Here is a 13,420-nt window from a genome sequence, read left to right as displayed (position 1 = left end):
TTTTGTTCTAAGAACTTAAACCCTTCAGTTCTCAGAAATCCAAGCAGCTACAAGGAGTTCTAAAGACTATTATTTGAAACAGTCACCTCCTCTGTATAACATCTGAAAAAGATTCTCTTTCACTGTAACTTATGGCAATTTTTTTCTGGGCAAAAATTTAACAGCATTTGCAATAGGTGTTCCTCAGGAACTTTTAATTTAAAAAGCTTTTCAGAGTTTTCGGTTACCTACGGGACTAGTATGGACACCACCTCATGGAGGAAATCCTGCAGGAGTAATTAATATGTACCAACTTTACCTTATATTAGGCTGTTTAAAAGATTACTTTTTGAAAAACAAAAACAAGGAGAATAAATAAAAGGATACCGAACAGGAAAAGAATGCACTACTGGACAATTTTATTCATCTGCCCATGTGAACACTTCATTTTAAGTTAAATTTTTGAGTACAAATTTTTCTCTATGCACATGTGTAATATATTACTTACTTCCACTTATGCATGAAAATGGAAATTATTCAACACAGCAACCTGCTTGAACAAAGCCAACTAGAATGATTTAAATAATTATAAAGAGATACAAACCCAAAGGACACAACATATTAAGAACTTTTGGAAATGTATTGCATGAATTTGGCACCATGTTTCACTTAAATGTGTAAGCCAAAATTTAACTATGAACATTTGATTACTCCCAAGCAATTTTAAATATGAATAGAGTCAGTTACATCAAATTTCTTTAAAAAAAACAATACGTCCTGCATTAAGTAACATGGTAACAGCAGGTTAAAATAGAGATTTCATTACTGCATGACAAACACAAACAAGAAGATAAGCTCAGTATTGTAATGATTAACATTTTTTCAGATGTGTATCTGACAATGATTTGTAAACCTATTAGAATTTCCTAAAAGCTTGAGTTCAAAAATAAATTTATTATAGTTAGAGACACGAGGCTTGTTTTGAGCATGCTTTTTTGTGTGTTTGTGCAACACAACAATAAGGCTGTGACAAGAGCCACAAAGTGGTACCAAAATAAAGGAAGGTTCTTGCACAGTAGTACTTACTACCCATTAAGTGAAAAACAATGTTTTGAATAAGATTGTTTTGAAAAACAATGTTTTAATAAATAAATCCCAAAGGCTTTCAAACCATTACAGAAACTGATGTAATCTCACAAACTGCATCTTAATATTACTTTTGTTTATACCTTCAGATCCCATAATGAAATGATGGATGTCAGGTCCTGTTGACATGCGAGGTACTTGACAGCTTTTTTCTATTATTCCTCTTGGGGTTACCATTTTTATATGAACCACCTGTTTAACACATTATATAGTGATGACTATACATTCATTCAGTATTTAACACTCAAGTAATTAGCATATATTGATTAATATATTCATATTAAAATTTCCATTTACCACAAAATACAATTTAAACTTGATGTAATTATACTACAAAATTTGGAAATCCTATAAATCACCCCCTAGAAATTTTGTGAGGTAACCTGCTAGCAACTAATAAATCTAATACAATTCAGTTAGCCAGTGAAAGCACAGATTCTTCTCATTTTTTGCCAAATCAAACTTTTCTCTTTTGTCCCTTGTGTATGCCACAGTAAATCTACAATTAAACATTTTGTTGGATTTCTCATGATATCCTAGCCTATATCTTCCTTTTGTTTATGTCTCATGATTGCATTGGTTAACTCTCACATATAAATACTTACTATATCACAGGAAAATAGTGGAGAGAATGAATTTTTAAATTTAGAATCCCAAAATCATTCTCCATCAGATATAGCAATTTTAACATAGTTAACTTTGGCTTACAGAGGAGAGTATCACCATAAAAAATTATTTCCAGTGGAAATGAAAAAAAAAATCCACATTTATTGCAAATGCATTTTTACATAGCAGCTTGACTACAAAGCAGAAGAACTCCACTACCTGTAAACATTTGAACACTTATTTTAAGTCTACCATGATAGCAGGAAATTGACAATCCAGATACAGTGCTAAAAATCCTCTTTAACCTCACTATATTTGTTTCTACTCTAATGTGTCCAGATTGCTTACTGTACACCTGTATTTTTTTATATAAATTTTTTATTTCTTGCTATATCAGAATTAAATAATGGAGATAAATTTTTACTGTAAGAGTTTTCAAAGCCAATAAAATAGGAAATTTGAAAGCATCTTAAATTCAACAAACTGCACTGAAGCCTCAATGCAAATTTAAGACTCTTGAAATGTACGTGTGGCTCAACAATATAACCCGATGGCTTCTCCTGAGCTCTTCATAAGACCATGAAGACTGTTTCATAACATGCATATTTACATAGTAAACTGCACTTTTATTTAAGCAGTTTGTATAACACAGCAAAAACATTTAGATATTTAGATAGCTCAGAAACAGAAAATAGAATCAAAATGAAATTTATCTGAAGATTTCACTACATGCAAATAATACGTCATTATTAAATATTTGTTGTGCAAAGTACCAAAAAAGTGATTAAGCCACATCAGCCAACTGGCTATTATTAAACATACCACATTCACCAATGTTTTAATGGACTACCAACCCAGCAGGTAGGTTACAGGACCATCATCAAAAAAAGTTAAGAACTAATTGTTTACCATTTTTAAAGATAAGTACATAATTCAAATATCAAGTCAATATACATCTGGTGCTGAACTATATTTACATTTTAATGGATTAAAATGGATTTGAAAGTTATTCTTCCTCCTATGAAAGATGGTTTCACATGCCAAAGTTTAGCTTGATGCAAATTAAGGTCTAGAGATACCCAACCATTTGGCATAACCCTTCCCGGCACATGTAAGTTAAATAGAAGGACGCCTCAGTTACCAGGGCACAATCAGATGTCATATCTTGATAAAAATTCATCTTTGTTCGGATACCCTAGATGTTTCAGTCCTGTAAGGCACTACTAGACAAAAAATTTTGGCAGCTACAGACTATGTAAGCCATCAAAATATTTAACCTCATCTTGTACAAAACGTTTTTCCACCTCCACTCTCCCTGCCCCCATGCCTACCAAAATCCCAGTTAGTTACATATTGGTCCATTGGTATGAAAGATATTCTGTTCTAAAAGTGATTTTTTTAAAACATAGGGCAAGGACTCTGGCCAGCTGAGATTGACAGGAACATATCCTTCTTTAAAAAAAAAGAAGACAACCCCCTCTCCCCAAGAAAGCTGTTTTTCTTTTACAACACGTAACACAGCAGCAATGACAAAGAAATTCAATGAAGCTTCAAAACGGAAGGTGACAATACTTTTTATAAAGAGTTTAGTCTGCCTAATTTTTCTCTCCCTCACACACACATACACCCGTATATATAGCAGAGAGAGAGTGGGAGATGCATAGTAGTTTTTAAATTACCCTTATATTAAGGCTGCTTCAAATTTGAAATAAGGCACTTCCCTTTAGTAAGCAATGAAGCCATAATATGATTCTGGTGTCACTACTGTAAATGTTTACTAACATTTTATTTATGAGAAAATTTACAGTAATGATGACAGAATGATATTATAGTTCCACTGTTTGCTAAAAGGGAGTGCTTTATTACAAATGTTAAGCAGCCTTAATATAAAGGTAATTTAAAAGAACTGCTATACACACACCCCACTTTCTCTGTCCCAATTAGGACTAATTTACAGAAGCCAGAACCGAACATTCCAAATTGGAGGGGAAATACTAGATAAAAGGAAATATTTATAAAAAATTACCAGATCTTCAATGTTTCCGTAGATGTTCTTTTTCATGCCTGATGCGCGTGTGGCCACCCATCCTCCAAGGGAGCTAAATTCCATAGAATCTGGTTCATGGCCTGTACAGTAACCACTCTCACCAAGCTAAAGATAGAAAGCAATACTCCACTGGTGTAAGATAATATGTTGATTACTAAACAAAAACAGACTAATTTTTTAAAACATTTTAGATTAAAAACCTACTAACAATAGGAAGAAAAAAAATAAGTACCTTGAACCAATATTATTCAGGTACAGAGAGCCAACTCTTTTGAGATTTAAGTATAAATTTGATACAATGAAGTGGTTCTGTTTCTACTGTGCATATGCTAAGCAGCATATCATACTATGAGGCCAGTTTTCTCATCAGCCCCCCTCACCCCCACACATTTTAAAACAAAGACCGCTATTGTTTGCAAAGATGTGATTCAAATACATGTGTAGAAAGATAACTAAGTAACTTCCAACTTCACTTAAACATTTCCAATAAATAAAGCACTTAATCTTTTGTTCTTTCTATCCTAATGTGATGTGCAGTAGAGGTCTGCAGAAATTCTGAGCAAATTGCTTGTATTTAATTCTCTCACGAAGGAATGTGTTAATGCACAGCCATCTGGTTGGGCTTCCTGTATGCAACACCAATGACAAATCTGTAATGCAGATCATGCATTCCTGTACATTAAACAGTTACTTGTTTCTCATTTTTCTATATTAGCTTGGCTCTGCCATTTGTACAACACGTGAGTGTGACTGAATCCCCTTAAAAATGCAACACCAAAGCTGTCCCCCTGAAATAATGTAAAAAGCCAAGCAATCTTGTGTTGAATGGTACAGACCCCACCAACTGCATTTACTAGACTTGAGACCATCTATTTGTGTTGACCAATTTGATAATGATCCAGTTAAATGTTTGCCATTTTCAAGTATGCTATCTAGATCAACGGACAGCAGCTATATTTGTACACACATATGTGTGCATGTGCACACGCACATGCTTGTGCGCACACTATTCTGTCTGAAAACACTTTAAAAACATTAAGGTTGCAAAGTTAACCACTCAAAAGTGGCACTCAATGCCAGAATTTATTTTGCCTGCACAACCTTAATTTGACCTCCCCCTTGTGTGTATGCTTTATTTTAGTCTTTAATTGCATGAACAAACTATTTTTCCCCCACAGGACTGCTGTCTCAATGCACAGCTGTTTGGACAGTGCTCAATGAGTGAATTGAATGAGCAGCTATTCAATGGATGATATAGGAACTGAGGCAGAGAGAGATTAGGGTCAACTCTTAACACTAATTTTGGGTGCCCTATTTGAGACACCAATGGCCTTATTTTTCAGAGAAATTAGCATTTTATAGCACATCATTTGTTCAGAGCACAGCTTTCAATGACTTTAGATGTGGTGCTGAGCACTCGGCACTGCAAGCCAGAACCTGTGTCAAGTTGGGAACTCCCAGAAGATGAGGAACACACTATTAGTGGTCATTAGTGAAAATTTTGGTTTAAGTGACTTGAGTACCGTCACACAGGAACTCTGTGGTGGAAGCAGAAGGCAGTTTTCCAAGGTGGCATTCAACTACCTTAACCACAGGACCATCCTCTCTCTTCCTCATATCCCCTGCCTCATTTCACTGCATACTTTCCAACTAATAAGATGAGGGTCCTTCAGACAAATAGCTTCCATCAACTGTACAACTAAATAAGGCAGAAGTCTTGGGAAAAAATGTGATTATTCATTACGATGGCCTTTAATTACATATACGTGGAGTGGGTGGGGGAAGGGGCAAGTTAAGGTCAAAAAGCAACTTTAATTCTGGTATTTCCTAATTTTTGTTTACTTGAGTTTGCAATCTCAACGTTTTTTAATGTAGTTTCTTGCATGTAGTCCAAGTTGTTTTTCAAAACCATAGTGAAAAAACAATCTATGTTTGTTCAACAAAGTTGGAACTTTTAAATCCATGAGCTCTGCCACTTGAGCCAACAGAGCAAGTAATAGCAGTAGTAGGTTGTCACCCACTAGAGGAAGGTAAGGCATGTTTTGCACTAGGCTTCACAGCTATTTGTATATCCCTGTGGAATTTTTTTTAATAAATATAATGATTTTATTTTTCTGGAATTTCATGTTATTTTTCTGGAATTTTATTTGATCCAGCAAAGAGTGAGGGATGGGGGTGGGAGGGGAAAGAAGATGGTTCCTACACCCAGGGGAGAGTGGCGTGGCAGGCCCTGGGGGGGTGAGGGGATTGCAAACCAAATCCACCTCACATGATGGGGGTATGGGCAGGTCAAACCTGAGTGGTGCTGCAACCCTGCTATCTGGTCCTATTATCCCCTGAGGACAGGGATAATAGGACCAGATAGCAGGGTTGCAGCACCACACAGGTTTGACCTGCCCACACCCCCATCATGATGATGGGAAGGTGGCCAGGCCAAACTTGAGCAGTGCTGCAACTTCATGTGCCAGGTCACAACATCCGGTACGGGAAGCCAGGCCCAGCACCAAGCCACAGGAGCCACTGCTGAGGGGTGAATTTTTTTAATTAATTTTGTTTTATATTCTTCTTTTCTTTTTATTGAGTGTTGTTTTGTATTTGCTATAAAACCCAGGGCTCTAGCTATTGGCAGAGAAGCACTGAGACTCCAGAATCTTGGGTTCTATTCCAGGTTCTAAAGGGATCATAGGCTAATTGCTAAACCTTCTCTCTGACCCCCTTCAGCATGTCTTCCTCCCGATATTAGGAGGAGGGAAGGATGGTAACACCTCTCCACGCCTGGCTCCTCACCCCCCTCTTTATTTCATTCAAGTTGTTCCAATCCTCCTCCTCCTCACTGGGTGCCAGCAGGGGGTACTTTAAGCACACGGGAAAGTCTCCCTGCGCTCCGCTCCAGTGCCACATGGCTCCTGGGTACCTGGAGGTGCAATGGAAGGCACAGTCCTGCTGCGCCCATGCAGTCCTGGGACTGACCGTGCTCAGAGCGTGCTCAGCAAAAGTGGCAAAACAAACAGGTCTCTACTGAGTATGTGCAAACTGTCATTCAGCAACTCGTAACTTGGTCAAATTTGACCAACTCTGATGCAAGGAAAAACCCCTCACCAAATTTCAAGTCCCTGCTCCAAAGCAAGGAAGCTCCACAGCTTCTCAACAAAATGGTTAAGATTTTTTTTTAAATGGGCACAACAATGCCTTTTTCCCTAACTTGTTCCGAGAAACAGATGAATCCTTTTTGCTGACATTTTCCAGAATAATTAAATTTCAGCCCAAACAGTTAAAAGTTTGGCAGAGTAATAAGCAACTGAGAACAGGGTCTTGTAATAGAAAGTGTTAGACAACTTAATATTTTAAGAAATCTGCCTTGCTCATTAACAGATCTGCTACAAAGCAAAAGTCATTTTAATGGATTATATAAAAGTCATTTTAAAAAACCCTATAAAGTCACATCTTTCTATTCCAGCATTTGAGTTTCAATATTTTCAGTTTCAATACAGGTTTGACTTGGCACACAGGTTTTCAGCTCCATTCAGGTTTCTTCTGCCCTTATCTAGATAAGCATTGCCACATCTGTCAGCCTGTTCATTCTGGTTCTAAAGATTTTAGCTCTAAGCTAAAAATAATTAATTTAGGAATTAAGTTTGAAAAGTAGTTTCCTTTAAGAATGAAGCCATTCTAATATTCAAAAATTGTTATTCTGAAATGGCAGCTATTTAAGCCACACAACATTATGAATGCAAGTTAGCTACTTTTTTTTTTTTAAAGTATGACATATTCCAACTCCTCATTAATTAAAATCACAACCATGAAAATTGCATTATTAGACTCCAAAAAGGTACCTAACTTTCTCTTTTTATAGAGCCAAAAGGTAGCACTATTTCTAATACTTTTGCATAGAACTTTCAGGCAATTACGCATACAATCAAAAAGGGAAATTAAACTCAAAATTCTGACACTGTGGGTTTGGTGTACCCATTGCCACCCTTTGGGTGCACATCTGTGTATCAGACTCCTCTACCCTAATCATTTTTGAATATGCAGACCCTGTGGAAATTTTTCAAATGTGTTTAAGTTACTTAAGCATGTTAGAAAAATGTACCTCATGTCAAGCCATGGAAGACTCCAGACAAGGTTGAAAAAAAGGAGAGATGGTGCCGCACTACATTGTCCCTTCCACCCCCTCCAAGTCCAACAGCCACGAAGTGTAGATGGAAAGTGTGGATCTGTACTAAAACTCTATTTGAAGAGCTACAGTTCCCAGGTGAGTAACTTTGCTCCTTCAAATACAGATCTGCATTCTTGGGAGATTCCCATGTAGGTGTGGACTGAGCTGCAGGCAGAGCATTTCCATAAACTGGGACATTCTGAAGGCATGCCTTGGATCTAGCCAAGTATGCCATGTTTCTACCCAGGATTCTAAGCACTTGGACAAGCATTGGGAGGAAACAGCATGGCCCTCTGCCCACCATAACCATAAATAATCCAGGGGATTTATAGAATGTTTTGTCCTATTACGGCCCCTTTCAGCATCTAGCTTGCATAACCTGACTTCCCTAGCTGCCAATGCATCTTTAAGGAAGACTATTATAGATAATCTGATTCAGACAAAAGTCAGTGACCGCACTAGGGATTAATTTGGTGTCAGGTTGTACAGAACTAACGTACACTTAAAGAGGACTGTATAAGAAAGGTCAGCAAAGAAAGGATGGAGCTTGCTGGCTCTCCTAACTGAAGTTATTGTTTCAAGGAACAGTCTACAGACACAGGTGACAGAACAGTTTCCTAATGACCCAAGAGTCCCATCATTTGCCAATATCTCACCTGCTCTGCACCTCCAATCCCTCCATCTGTCCCCTTACCCCATTCTCAAGATCCTCTTTCACTCTTCTTCAGTCTCTGCTCTCGCTTCTTCCTTTCAAACTACAAGCAAGATCTAGTAGATACATCCTGAGAAAGGCCCTTGATTCCATCTTCAAGTATTGTCCCACATACCTTCTTTCATTCACTTTAAAATAATCAAACAGGCCATTTACAACTTCCAAGTTTCCCCTCCTCTAACTCAGTTTTGGATACACTCTAATCAAGCTTCTGTTCTCTCCACTCTACTGAAAATTCTCTCCAAGGTCTTCAATGATTTCTACCTAGCTAAATCTTAAGGCTTTACCCCACATTTGATCTTTTTGCTGTTTTTGATAACTGAACACTCCCTCCCTCCTAATTCTGTTGTTCTTTGGCACTATTTCTTTTACCCTCCTCTCACCACTTTCTCTTTCACCATCCATCTCCTTCTGCAGTTCCTCTTTAGGAGTCCCTCAAGGCTATCTCATCTGCTCACAAGGATTCAAGTTTCAGAGTGGTAGCTGTGTTAGTCTATCAGCAAAAACGAGTCCTTGTGGCACCTTAGAGACTAACAAATTTATTTGGGCATAAGCTTTCGTGGGCTAGAACCCACTTCATCAGATGCATGGAGTGGAAAATACAGTAGAAGGTGTCTCTCTCTCTCTCTCTCTCACACACACACACACACACGAAAAGATGGGAGTTGCCTTATCAAATGGGGAGGGGGTCAGTGCTAATCAGAATACAATGAACAGTAGAATATCATGGGAGGGGGGGAAAAAATCACTTTTGTAATCATTCATACTGTTAATTGAATTTTTTTCCTGGGATGGCTCACTGGCATCTAAAGCATAACAAGAAATTATCTCCACTTTCCCCCATTCCTCTATTGCTGTTTACTCAACCCAGCCCTATAAACTGAGAGTCAAACTCCTCTCTCCCTTTCTCCCCACATATCTCAGCCATGACCACATATGCTGTTTTGCCTCCTCAAGAATCCAACCCTTTCTCTCTGGCTTGATAGGTAAGATGTTGATTGATTCTCTGGCCATCTCCTATATTGATTACTGCATCTTTTTTCCTCTCCATCCTCCTAAACCCCGATCAGTCACCCTCCAATTCATCCAAACTACAGCCAACTGTATTTTCCACTGCATGCATCCGATGAAGTGAACTGTAGCTCACGAAAGCTTATGCTCAAATAAATTTGTTAGTCTCTACGGTGCCACAAGTACTCCTTTTCTTTTTGTGGATACAGACTAACACGACTGCTACTCTGAAACCTAAAATTATATAGTCTTCACCCACTGTTCTAACACTCACCACCCCATGCTAAACTTGATTTCACCCACTGGTTCCACCTTGCACGCTGCATTACATTTGATCTTGTCTTTACTTTCCAGGACTTCACTGCAGCCTACATTTTCAGAACTTTTCACCATCTCTCAGATCTGCTCCAGTAGAGATACCAGCTTTAACGCCTTTTAACGTTCATTTCCATCTCCCATCGTTTTTTCATGCTGCCCTTTTCATGTGGTTGCCATCCTACCATTTCCTAAAACTTCTGCCAAAGACTTACTTTCTGCAATGCTGAGAAGTAGTGAATAAAAACTCTGTTATTCCCTCCTCTGTGTTGCTCAGTGCTTCTTCCCCCACCCCACATCTGCCCTTCAGAGTGTAAGCTCTTGTGGGCATGGACTATTTATATATCGGGTACAATGCTGAGCACATTGTGCTTAAATTAAAAATAATCACAACCAGAACATCTTGGTTTTAGCGGTCTCCCCCTTTAGTATTTTCTGTTATTAACTTAATCACTGATATTTTAATAAGCTTGTAATAAACATTTTTATTAAACAACTTGATTACAAGTTTAATACATTGCCTAATTCTGTATTCCTTCATACCCTTGAAATCATAGTGAAGTCCCTAACATATATTTAATGTGCCCAAATATATTTAATGTGCTAAAACCTTACCACGAATACAAATTTATATTCAGCACTGACCAGATTGTCAGCCAGAGCCTTATATTACTGTGAGGAAAATTTCCATTGAAAGGTCAATTCAAAATTCCATTTCCTAGTCAAGAAGCAGCTCTGAAGGAAAAACTGCAAGAATTTTAAGTTTAATGTACTATTTCAATTTGGCAGCTGCAGCAGGAGAGGGATTATGATGCCATATTCTAGAAGGAGGAAAAATTGTATGGCATTTAAAGGATGGAATAGTTGGTGAAATATCAGAAGTTACTAGCCTAGAAAAATGTCATTTAAATTAAGGGAATATGCTCTGTGCATTTTAATTCTAACCTTTAAAAAAAACCCAGAGATTTGAAAAGGTTAAAATATTACATCAAGTGATAAAAGAGGATATAAAATAAGAGGCATGAAAGGCCAACTCTCTCACCAGCAACAGTTCTGTTGGTAAAGTCTGACACACATCTCTTTGGTAAAAGCTATAGTACCCTTTACCCCTTAATAAAAAGATGCTCTTCAATTAAATTATTAAATTCCTTCATCAGAAGTCTTATTGCTTCAGAATCTTTTCTTACAGGTGTACTGAAGAATGCATTTATGCCTTAAAAGGGTGGGTTTCTTAAGTCAGCAATTAGTCCATTCCATGGCATACCTGTAGTTCATTGCTCTCTTCCATGTTAGGAAGGTTCGGCAGCTAGCTTTGGACTCCCACTTGCTTTATCATTGGAAGTCAGAGTACCCCCAGAAGGTGTTAAGCAAACATCTACCACCAGCTGTACATAGTTGAACACAGAGCTTGAAGGGTGCTGCGGCTTCTCAGAAAACATTGCTACAGTTACATCTTTATTAAGATTAAGACCAACCTTCTGTTTAAACAGACTCTTAAATGCTCTAAAATCCACACGATTACTTGGATTGCCTTGAAATATGGTGTGCCTCGTGGGAGAATGGGGCTTGACGACTGAGCAAATTTTGGAGCCATTTGACCTCCAGGTTCCCAAGATACAGCTGCCCCCCCCCCCCGCAAAAAAAACAAAAAACCACACACCGCCCTAGTTTTAAGTTGATACGTTTTGGCAACTTTTTTCATGTATAGATAGAGATGAAGCCAGGACTGAGATTATTGCACCAGGGCAATATTGGAACATTATTTTTTGAAAAGAAAATAAATTACACCCGCAAATCCTCAGGGAGAGGGGTGGGTGATATGGTCGGGGGGCGCATCCGGTGATGGGCAGGACACCAGGAAGGGGGACATGGGGGTCTGTGTGATAGGGGGTACAGGGAAGGACAGGGGCCACTGTAAACCCCACATTCTCCCCTCTGGTGTGTGCCACAATATGGGAGCCTTCTGAGCCCTTCTCCCTGTGTGCACACACCAGAATCTCAGTGACCCCTGCCCATCTATTGGAGCCAGACCAGGTGTGGGCTAGGGCAAGAATTGCCTTTCAGCGGGTCCGAGATTCTCTTCCTACCCTTCCCCTGTGATCTGGGAGCTGTGGATCCCTGCCCATGGGGGTGCCTGAATCCCTCCCCATACCCGTCTCATGTGAGCAGAGATCTGTGGGCCTTATCTAGGGAGATCAGAACCCCACTTCCTGTGTGTACCAGGATCCAGATGGCCCCAGCCCATCTATTAGGGTCTACTGATCTACTTGAGATATACTGAAGAAAAGCTGTATGTAAGAACTAGGTATTATCGCTACTTGTCCAAAGGAGCATCTGAACTGAGAGAAATGAGTTAACTTATAAAGCGAGGCCAAAACTCCACCCAGGAACAATATTACAATCTACCCCTGGAAAGAGTTCTCCACTTGCCCTATGACTACTTCAGAATCATTTCCAGACATTAGAATGAGGAAAACTTCTCTCCATTACAAGAGAGTGCAAAGACAACTAATTCCCAGACCCAGGATTTCATTAATCTCACCTTAAATTTGACAGCACATATCAGTAGCTTAAAGTTAAACATTCTTACAAGAACACTTAATTAGTAAGATCACCATTAAAAAGCCAAGAAGGGTAGAGTTTAGGTTAACTTTACAAGAAACTCAAATATCTGAAAATGTGTTCATCTTAACTATGTATTTCCAAACTACCTTAATTTTCTCCCTCAGAATCACCAAATCTCCCATCTACCTGGCTGGATATCAGAAATGTGTAATGCAGATTTATATATTTAGTTTCATACTTATATGTATTTGATACTAAGTGTGATGCTTTGCAACCACACTTTCGCTCAAATGGAAGCACATATTGCATGCTAAAAATTGACAGCTCACTTTTGGGATATTTCACATGGGATTTGCATCTAAGGTTAGCAAGGATTTTTCCAATTAAAATTTAACAAATATCCAGGGTTAGACACAGTCCATAACTTCAGATATAATTCTTACAAATTTGGTAAGCATAAATGGTAAGCAAAAGTGGGCATGAAAATTTGTGTAAGGATTAGAATACAATTCAATGACTTAGATCAGACACCTAAAACAACTTTAATTAGGTAGGAATAATCAACCTGAAACAAGAAATATTGCAAATTTAATAAGAAATTGAGAATACCTGTCTTTCCAAATCTTGTCCAATAATGCCAGCCTCTATATGAGCAGTTAAGTTCTTCTCATCTATCCAGAGAATTCGATTCTGTTGGTAAAAAAAAAAATAAAATAAAAAAAATCGGATGTTAGACCACTACAGTTCTGGAATTTACTTATAAGTGACCTTGCTTCACAAAGGATGTTTATACATTAGCAAACTTGTAAGTTGTAATTTCCCAACAGTGTAGCTCCACCTATGGTGGCAGCAGCAGAAGCTGAGCAGACAAGACTCAGGC

General features: G+C 38.2%; 1 protein-coding gene across 3 annotated transcripts in view; it reads right to left on the bottom strand.

Moving 5' to 3' along the window:
- Positions 1 to 13,420, bottom strand: part of AGPS (alkylglycerone phosphate synthase) — a 157,781-nt gene that overhangs the window by 84,686 nt on the left and 59,675 nt on the right. For all 3 annotated transcript variants that reach the window (XM_075117975.1, XM_048870393.2, XM_048870394.2), the window contains exons 8-10: positions 13,150 to 13,230; positions 3,758 to 3,883; positions 1,209 to 1,317 (exon numbers count right to left, since the gene is read on the bottom strand). In XM_075117975.1, coding sequence (XP_074974076.1) covers positions 1,209 to 1,317; positions 3,758 to 3,883; positions 13,150 to 13,230 — 316 coding nt within the window. The remainder of the gene's footprint in view (positions 1 to 1,208; positions 1,318 to 3,757; positions 3,884 to 13,149; positions 13,231 to 13,420) is intronic.

The sequence above is a fragment of the Caretta caretta genome, chromosome 11 (genome assembly GCF_965140235.1).
Source record: "Caretta caretta isolate rCarCar2 chromosome 11, rCarCar1.hap1, whole genome shotgun sequence".
In the NCBI taxonomy this organism is placed as follows: domain Eukaryota; kingdom Metazoa; phylum Chordata; order Testudines; family Cheloniidae; genus Caretta; species Caretta caretta.
Note: the sequence above shows the minus strand (reverse complement) of the source record. Positions and strands in the feature narration are given on the sequence as shown.